Source organism: Myotis lucifugus, unplaced genomic scaffold (genome assembly GCF_000147115.1).
Source record: "Myotis lucifugus unplaced genomic scaffold, Myoluc2.0 scaffold_341, whole genome shotgun sequence".
Classification (NCBI taxonomy): domain Eukaryota; kingdom Metazoa; phylum Chordata; class Mammalia; order Chiroptera; family Vespertilionidae; genus Myotis; species Myotis lucifugus.
In genome coordinates this window covers 922,638-932,337 of record NW_005871389.1, presented here as the reverse complement: position 1 = coordinate 932,337, position 9,700 = coordinate 922,638, and the positions used below count along the sequence as shown (strand labels likewise).

The following is a 9,700-nucleotide window of genomic DNA, read 5'->3' as shown; positions in this document are numbered from 1 at the left end:
CGCCTGGGAGGGGGGGCGGCCCTTTCCGGCTTGTTCACCTGACCGAAATGAGTGGGCGCGGACCCAGGCGGGAGGTGGGGCCCGGCCGCATGCGCAACTGTTACCGGGATCCCACTCCTGTAATGCGAAAAGTAAGAGGAGCGGAAGCGCGGAAGTGCAAGAGGAAACTCCCGCGTGGATTGCGGTGACGTCTGTAAGACCGCACAGGTGTGGAGACACACGAGGCATGGAGACACGGTGGTATGAGGCACTCCTGTTTGGGGCCGACCCAGATGGGGAGTCCCTCATGAAAAAACACCTGCGTGGTATATACCTGCATGGGGGCGAACCTGTAGAAAAGACATCGGCAAGGACAGGTAAGAAACACACCTGTGGGAGACATCTGCATTGAAGCACACCCATTTGGCGTATAGCTGGCCAGAAGCACACCTGTGTGGAAAACAGCTGTGTAGAACAGCTGTATTGTAACCAACACCTGGCTGAGGCGTTCCGGCGCACGGTTTTGAGGACGCGGCTGCATGGCTGGAATGAACAACACTTGGATCAGGAATTCCTGTGTGGAGATGTATTGGCAATACCGGTATGAGACACACCTGCACTTAAGTACACCTGTATGGGACTCAGTTATACGGAAACAGACCCATACGGGGGTATACTTAACACGAAAACACCCGTGTGGGTGGGGACGCTGTATAACGCATTCCTGGGCGGATTTCTGCTGAGAAGGATACCTGTGAGGTGAAGGAAGTACAGTGGGGCCTTGGCTTACGAGTTTAATTCGTTCTGAGACAGAGCTCGTTAAGGAGCTCTATCAACTCAATGCAAAAAAATCGGCCGAGAGACAGCTGGTATCTCAAAAAAATCGTTAGTAGGGACACTCGTAAGTCAAGGCCCCACTGTAGTCTTGTATGAGGAACATCTGCATAGAATTGAGCTCACATGAGAGAAAGACCTGAGAAGATCTGTAGGAGGCACAGCCACATTGAAGCACCTGCGGGGGGCGGGGGGGCAGCAGGACAGAGGTGTATGTGTATTGACAGGCCCACCTGTCAGGATGTAGCTGAGAAAACACCTGTTTGGGGTATCTCCGTGGGAAACATCTGTAACCCCCATGATGAAGGGCACCTGCAAGGACCACCTTTACATAAAAGCATCTCTAAGAGGCTTGTTGGTCTGAGACGCACCTGTTGGGGCAGAAGCTGAGTGGAAACCAGTCCTTATGGCTGCATCTTTGGATAAAGAACGACATTAATAAGACGACCTCCTCTTGGGGACTCTAGGATGAAGAGGGATGGTCACGGGCAAGTTAATCCCTTTTAGGGTATAGAGCGATGGGTAAGGATCCCAGGTCTGGGTAAATTCCTGCTGTGCCCTTACTGGGCACTGGACTGGGGAGAGCGCCATAGTCTCCTGTTTCCTCACCCGGGAAGTGGGAAGGCCAGTCCCACCTGCCTCATAGGGCTTGGCGGGGCGACCCGAGAGGTGAGTAAAAGGCCTGGCATGAGCAACGCTCTGTGTCCGTGTGAGCTGTTATTATTACCCGCTGTCTAGTGATCTGGGCGCCCCGCCCCCTAATGATAAATAGCGAAACTGCGCCCGAAACCAGTGGGAGGGACGTTCGGCAGCTGCCGTGGGCACGACTGGCTGGGGCCCCGCCTACTGCGCTCCGCCACCCGGTGCAGGTCCCCAGCCGCGCCTGGGACACTGAGACCCCCTCCCCCCGCACCCCCGCCCGAGGCTGGTCAGGAGAGCGCACTCGGCCCGGCGTCGGGGTGCGGCCGCGGCCCCGAAAGACTGCCGGGCGAGCCCGGGGAGGCGGAGCCCGAGGCTGCCCGGGGTGGGTGGGCAAGGCGGGCCCGGCGGGCAAGGCTCCCGCGGTTTGGCGAATAGGAAATGGACTTTGCAGCTGCGCCGCGCGTTGGTCTTCCGTTTCCCGGTCTGAGTGGGGCAGAGAAAGAAGGCGAGCGGGCGGCATGAAGGGACGCGAGGCAGCACCGCGCCGAGCTCCCGGGTCTCTGTGGCCGAGGGGGGACGTGCAGTGAGCGGCGAGCAGACGGAGGGCCAGATGGCGTTGGGCTGGTTCTTGAGCATGGCTGGCGAAAATGAGACCTTGGTAGGAGAGGGAGGTCAGTGGGAAGAGATGACGGAGCCCAGCCCCTGATACCTCCCTACCGTGCCACCTTGGGCAGAAGGTAAACTGAGGCACGCGGAGGCGGCACACTGGAAACCGAACTGAGATCGCGCATCTACCCGGCGCTTCTTCCCTCTTCCCGGAATGAACCCCGAGGCTGTGCCCTAGGCTGTGCCATTCCCGAGCATCCCCGACAACCCTCCCCACGCCCCCAGCTCCGCCCCGGCTCCTCCCCCGGAGGGTCGGGAAGGCGACGCAGGTTCTGACGCGGGCGGCGACGGCTAGCAGTCACTGCCTCCTGCCAGTGCCCGAGCCCGGCCGGCAGCGCGGAGGCTGCGGTAGCGGTGGCCGCGGAGCTGGCCCTGTGGGGCCCCGGGGGGGAGGGGGTGCCGCGAAGCCCCGGCTGAAGCCGCCGCTGCCGGGCCTCCCTCCCCCCCGGAGGGCGCCATGCGGGGGGGCCCGGGCGAAGCGGAGCGGCGGCAGCGCTGGGGTCGCCTCTTCGAGGAGCTGGACCGGAACAAGGACGGCCGCGTGGACGTGCAGGAGTTGCGCCAGGGGCTGGCCCGGCTGAGTGGGGGCGACCCGGACCGCGCCGCCCAACAGGTACCCCTGCCAGGCGAGCCGCGCTGGCGCCCCGCGGGCGCTGGGTAACCCGAGCCCCTGAATGGAGCGCCGGGAGCCGCCGGGAACTGCCTGTGGCTGCACTCCAGCACCTGTGCCCAACCTGGGCGGCTCTGTTCCCTTCCCCTTGCCCACCGGTGTCTGGGCCTAACTAGTTCGCTCTAAAAGGGGCTAGGGTGGCCCGGAGCCTGCGGTTCGGCTGGGGTCCCCACCCTCGTCCCCCAGAGGCAGGGGATGTCTTCCTGAGAATAGAGCCTGGTCTGTTTTCCTGCCCACTGCCCCAAACACGCTCTCGGGTCAACTCTGCCCAGCCCAAGACATACCCTGCTCCCACCCCGGCGACACGCTCTCCCCTTCCCCCTCCTCTGGGCCACCACTGCCCTCCCCACCAGTTGCCCCAGCCTCTTTGTTTACATTCCTGCCCTTTCCCAGACCTGGCTCCGTGCCCCAGGCTGTCCCAGCCAGGGACCCGATCCTGTCCGAGGCCACCTCCTCCGGGAATGCACCTCTCAAAGCATGAACTTGCCCCTGGGCCAATGCAGGTGTCCCCCACACCTGTAGCCCCAGATGCTACTGGGGTGGCTCTATAGCATCCTGACACCTCCAGTCCAACCTTCCAGCCGGAAAGCACAGACCCTATAGCCGCTCAGCTTGGACCTGTCTTTGCCCCACATTGCCCAGAGCTGTCTCTAAGGGGAGCTGCTGAAACTGCCACGGCCAGGTTTTTGTAAGACAGCTGGGAGGACAGGCTTTCAGAGACAAGAGCCCAGTGCTACCTCCCACTTCCCAACTCGGTAACCTTGAATGAGTTCCTTGACCTTGGAGAACCTCAGTTTGCTGTCCGGGAAAACTGGACAACCGCTATCCACCCCAGAGCCCTACTGTGGCCTTGGACAGCTTGCTGACAAGCCAGCCGACGGAGGGAGGGGTGAATGCCCCTGTCCCTGTCCTCTAGACACCAGGGGCGCTGGGTTCCTGGGACATACGCTGGCTATGCCCTCTCCAGATGGGAAGCAGCCTCCTGGAGCTCCCTTTGTCCCTTCCCCGCTGCCAGGGCCTCTCCCCAGAGGGTGGTGCTGACCCAGATGGCGGGCTGGACCTTGAAGAGTTTACCCAATACCTGCAGGAGCGGGAACAGCGCCTGCTGCTGCTTTTTCACAGTCTGGATCGGAATCAGGATGGTAAGGCCCAGGGATGGGGCTGTGGGAGCCGGGGAGACGCCAATGGGCATAGAACTGGTGATGCCAGGAGGAGGGGTAAGGCCCGCTTCTCCCTGATGACTCACAGGCTATTTTGGGAACCCTCCTCACCCCCAGCTAGGTAGGTGGTTTGGGGCCCAGCCAGCCCATCAAACCTTCTCTTCCTGGAGTGAGACCCCTATTATTTACCCTTAGATTTTTTAAAGGGACAAAGAGCCCCCCTGTTGCTCCCGGATTCCCTATGGAACAGAGACCCTCCTCCCCATAGTGTCTTCTAGGTCTCCAATATCACCTCTTGATCCTCTGTGGTGCAGGGAGCCCCATAATTACCCCGACGTTCACCTCTTCATTTATTCATGGATCAGAGGATCCCCCAACATTGCCCAGTCCCACTTCTCTGATCCCAGCAAGGCAGGGATTCTCCAACCCTGCCACAAACTTCACCCAGGTTTCTGGATCCCCAGTCTTGCTAAACCACTCCCATTTCAAACTGTCCTGCTCCTCGGCCTCAGGGCCCCCCCACACACACACACTTCCCCACCTTGGTTCCCAGGTCAGATCGATGTCTCTGAGATCCAGCAGAGTTTCCGAGCTCTGGGCATTTCTATCTCTCTGGAGCAGGCACAGAAAATTCTACACAGGTGAGTAGTTGGGGTCCAGAATCCCAGGTAACTCTGGCCCCTGGGATCCCTTGATTGCCTGGAGCCTCTGGGCCTTAGACCAAGTACCAGGGTGGTCGGAGCTGAGAAGTTGAGCTTTGGAGTCAAGTCCATCTTGGGCCAGTTGCTTCACTGCTCTGAGCCTCAGTTTCCCCCACTGTAAAATGGCCAGCTCTCAGTGCAGTCGAGCTTGGTCTACCTCCAAATCCAACCAGAACCTCACTCCAGCCCACCCCCCACCCCCACCCACCCCAGCATCAGGCACTGATTCTATCCCACCCCCCAGCATGGACCGTGACGGCACTATGACTATCGACTGGCAGGAATGGCGTGACCACTTCCTGTTGCATTCATTGGAGAATATGGAAGATGTGCTCTACTTCTGGAAGCATTCCACGGTGAGGTGGGGGTGGCTTTCCTCCTCCCCTGGGGGCCTAGCTCAGGTCTCCCCAGGGTACGGAGGGGCTGGGTCAGGATGCTCTAGAACAGCGGTTCTCAACCTGCGGGTCGAGACCCCTTTGGGGGTCGAACGACCCTTTCACAGGGGTCTCCTAAGACCATCGGGAAACACATATATAATTACATATTGTTTTTGTGATTAATCACTATGCTTTAATTATGTTCAATTTGTAACAATGAAAATACATCCTGCATATCAGATATTTACATTACAATTCATAACAGTAGCAAAATTACAGTTACGAAGTAGCAACGAAAATAATTTTATGGTTGGGGGTCACCACAACATGAGGAACTGTATTAAAGGGTCGCGGCATTAGGAAGGTTGAGAACCACTGCTCTAGAAGGAGGAGCCACTGGGAGCAGCCAAGGAATGAGACTCAGCTCCTCTTTCCTTCCATCCAGAACTGGGGGGCTGAGGACCCCTTTGGGGAGGTCTCTGCAATCTGATTGGAGCCCTTGAGACTTCCTGAGGGGCCTCTGGGAGCAGGCTGTGGGTACTGGGAGCGCAGGGAGGAAAGAGCTCACCAAATAGGGCACCTGGCCTCCTACCCTCAACCCACGCAGCTCCCTTTCTGGTTTTTAAATGCCTCAATTAAGGATTCTGCTGCTGAAAAGACAAGAAGCCACTGCCTCCAGAGGTTCCAATGGGATCCACGGGAATTTGGGAGGGGTGCTCTAGATTGCCATTTCCGGGGGAGGGGGAATTCCTGAACAGTGTTTCTGATAGGAACTGATGCTTTTGGAGGGGATCCATTTGTGGGATATGGTGAGATCTTGGGAGGTGCAGAAATTCATGAGGGGATTCATGGAGGGGCTTGGTTGGGAAGTTTATAGGCGGACTCTAGAGGAGGGATTATCTTTGTGGGAGAAATCCCTATGGGATTTGGTGAGACCTAGGGAGGGATCTGCGAGGAGCCTTATCTGAGAGGTCCCCTGTAGGATCTTCTGTGGCCCTGGAAGGATCTTCTGGAATCCTTATGTGGGACACCCTTAAGTGGGATCCTTCAGAGGGATCCGATTGGCTCTGGAGGGATCTTTATGTGGCAAATCCTTCAATGGGATTTGGTCAAAGTCCCCAAGGAGGGATATTAGGATCTTACATGAGAGACAGATGACTGACTTGGATGTTTTGGTGGGATCTGGTAGGGAATCTCCAAGATTCATTGATGGACTGTTTGGGTGTCTGAGGATTCTTGGAGACACCCCTGTTTAGAGCTGTGTTACATCTCTCCACCCCTGCATCCTCAGGTCCTGGACATTGGCGAGTGCCTGACTATCCCTGATGAGTTTTCAGAGCAGGAGAAGCTGACCGGCATGTGGTGGAAGCAGCTGGTGGCCGGTGCAGTGGCGGGCGCCGTGTCACGGACAGGCACAGCCCCTCTGGACCGTCTCAAGGTCTTCATGCAGGTAAGGGGCGCTGGAGAGACACACCCTCTTCCTGAGACCTGGGCCCTGGACGGGACTGCAAAGTCACCTTGTCTCCCTGCATAGGTCCATTCCTCCAAGACCAACCAGCTGAACATCCTTGGGGGCCTACGGAACATGATCAAAGAGGGGGGCGCGAGCTCTCTATGGCGTGGCAACGGCATCAATGTGCTCAAGATTGCACCTGAGTCAGCTATCAAGTTCATGGCCTATGAGCAGGTGGGGGCAATTGTGGGGAGGCATGAGTTCGGATTCAGAGGATTGGCTTGGGGGCAGGGGATGTCTGCAGGTCCCCAGGAGTGCACATCTGTTTCCCTGCATGATGCCCATGACAGGAGGACAGTAAAGGGGCGGTCCAAGTGCATGGAAAGCTCACCCCCTGAGGTCCTGCCCACCGCTGTGTCTCCCACCCTCAGTTCAAGCGGGCCATTCGGGGACAGCAGGAGACACTGCATGTGCAGGAGCGCTTTGTGGCTGGATCCTTGGCTGGTGCTACAGCCCAAACCATCATTTACCCCATGGAGGTGAGAAGCGGGGGACCCTGACTGAGGCCCCATTGCAGGGTGGGGAGGCCTGCAATCATCATTTCTCTTCATGGTGTGATAAGCATTGGGATTGTAACGTTGCCTCTCCCTGACTCAGACTGTAGCCCGTTACAGCAGTGCTGTTTCATGTCTAGCCTCTCTGGGAACTGCAATTTGAGATGTGACTTCTGGGGATGGTGGTGTTGGTTGTAACTGTTTAGACGGCCATTGTGGGAGAAGCCATTTATGGACATACCTCTTCTAAGGATGTTGGTTTCCAAAATGCTTGTTCTCAAGGGTATCATTTCTAGGTAAACCTGTTTTCAGAGAAATCATTTTAGGTTTTAGGTTGTGTAGTGCGTCAGGTAGGATTCTGAGTGGTGGAAAACGCAAATCACATAAGCAAAGTCTAACGGTGAGCGGTTCAGTGCTGGCATGTGGCTTCAAAGTGTTAGAGACCCAGGCTCCTTCCCACTATCTTGTTCCACCACCTCCGCATGTAGCATCCACCTTGTGGACAAAAATGACTTCTTGCTCCAGTCATCATCACATCCACATTCCAGCCAAGAAGGAAGAATAGACAGAAAAAAGAACATCTCCCTGCCTTTAAGGGTGCTTTTCGAAAGTTACTCATACCTCTTCTCCTTCTGCTTCTGTTTCATTGGCTGGGGCTTAATCACATGGCCCTACGCCTAGGGAAACTGAGAAATGTAGTCTTTATTTCTAAAGGCTATGGACCATAATTTCCTGAAAATTATCGTTTCTTTTATTAAGGGAGAAGGGACCATGATATTGGAAGACTGTTAGCAGTGGCTGCCACATGTAACCATTTTTAAGTATGGAGATTAGAGATACCAGAAGATTCCAGAGAAAGCGGTTTTTTAAATTCACTTATTCTCAGGGTATCTCCTTCCAGGAGTAGCTATTATAGGTGTCTTCCTTCCTGGGTGTAGTGATTCCAGAGGCAACTTCCCAGGGATAACCGGGTTCTCCCCAGGTACTAAAGACACGGTTGACCCTTCGCCGGACGGGCCAGTACAAGGGGCTATTGGACTGTGCATGGCGGATCATGGAGCGAGAAGGACCCCGTGCCTTCTACCATGGCTACCTGCCCAACGTGCTGGGCATCATTCCCTACGCGGGCATCGACCTGGCCGTCTACGAGGTCTGTGGGCAGCCCGCCCCTCTCTCCTTTCTTCTTCCCTCTGGGATCTGCCCACAGGCCACCCATTCCTGTGGGGCTGACTCAGTTGAACTCCAGAACCAGGGGAGACAATCCTGGGGTAGAGAAGCACCATGGACCTGGGGACCCTGGGGAACCCTTTCAGGCATTAGATAGCCTCACTCTTTCACTTACCCCTGCAGTTCAGTCTTCCGGGGTCTCAGGACACATGATAGTCGGGACCCCATATTTGCTGGGCACTGGGCAGGCTGCTGTATCAAACGAGAACAACACAGCCCTTGCCCTCCTGGAAACCACTTCAACAAACTAGGAAGCCAGTCAACCAGCAAATAAGTAATTTTAGATCCTGATGCACTCACAGAAGATAATAAAGCAGGCTATGTAATCAAAAGTAGCAGTGGACAAAAAGGCAGGTCTGGGAATGTCTAAGGAGAGGGAGAGAAACATCGATGTGAGAGCAGATCATCAGTTGGCTGCCTCCTGCATGTCCCCTACTGGGGATCAAGCCCACAGCCTGGGCATGTGCCCTGACTGGGAATCGAACTGGCAAACTTTCGGTGCATGAAACAACATCAACCAACTGAGTCACACTGGCCAGGGCTTCTCTGACTCTTATAAGGACCCTTGTGATGACATTGAACCAACCTGAATACTCTAGGATCATCTCCCATCTCAAGGTCCTTAACTTAATCCCATTGCAAAATTCTTTTTGCCATGTAAGATTCCATATTCACATGATCCAGGGACTAGGGGAGCCATCATTCCATATACCATAGAGGGTAGAGGTGGGGAATGAGTGAGAAGGTGCAGGTAAAATGATTGTGTTGCATTTAGGGGTACAAAGTGCTGAACTAGCTGTCATGGGATATAGCGAGGTCTCTGAAGCCAAGGTCCTAGTGTCACCCACCTTCAACCCACCCTATTCCCCTCTTCACCTCAGACCCTGAAGAACCGGTGGCTCCAGCAATATAGCCATGACTCGGCTGACCCTGGCATCCTCGTGCTCCTGGCCTGTGGCACTATCTCCAGCACTTGTGGCCAGATAGCCAGTTACCCCCTGGCCCTGGTCCGGACCCGTATGCAGGCCCAAGGTGAGGCCTGGGTGGGAGGATGGGTGGGAAGGTCTCACAATTTGGGTCCCACCTCCACTTCCCCAGTCTTCCTCCTGGGTAGGTAGAATCCCAGGCTGGAATACTCCTGGATTTGAATGGCCCGACCAATTCCCAACCTTTCTCTGGGCCTCAGTGTACCCATTTGTGACCATGGAATGGGAGCCCTTTGCCCTAACTAGGAGAGCGGATGCAACGAGTGGTGGAAGGGCCCTAGTAATCTTAGCTGGGAGGTCACCTGGTAGACTTCAGCATATTTGGGCTGGTCATTCGAGATCTAATTTGCAAGGCTGGGTTAATGAGGAAAGGTGAGGAACGAGTTAAGGAGGGGCAGGGCCAGGCTGGTTATCATCTTGTGTTTCTCTGTATTTTTCTTTCATGGGTTCT

The 9,700-nt window shown here is 55.9% G+C and overlaps 1 protein-coding gene across 2 annotated transcripts; it reads left to right on the top strand.

The window, feature by feature from the left end:
- Positions 1–1,916: 1,916 nt before the first annotated feature.
- Positions 1,917–9,694, top strand: SLC25A23 (solute carrier family 25 member 23). Of its 2 annotated transcripts, XM_006101113.3 has the most exons (9): positions 1,917–2,734; positions 3,807–3,933; positions 4,505–4,592; positions 4,897–5,008; positions 6,321–6,479; positions 6,564–6,716; positions 6,914–7,021; positions 8,019–8,186; positions 9,145–9,694. In XM_006101113.3, exons 1-9 carry the CDS (start codon positions 2,579–2,581, stop codon positions 9,379–9,381), a joined length of 1,308 nt encoding a protein of 435 aa, XP_006101175.1. In that variant the 5' UTR covers positions 1,917–2,578; the 3' UTR covers positions 9,382–9,694. The 2 variants fall into 2 exon arrangements, with proteins under 2 accessions (XP_006101175.1, XP_023620396.1); XM_023764628.1 differs by lacking the exon at positions 6,914–7,021.
- Positions 9,695–9,700: the final 6 nt, after the last annotated feature.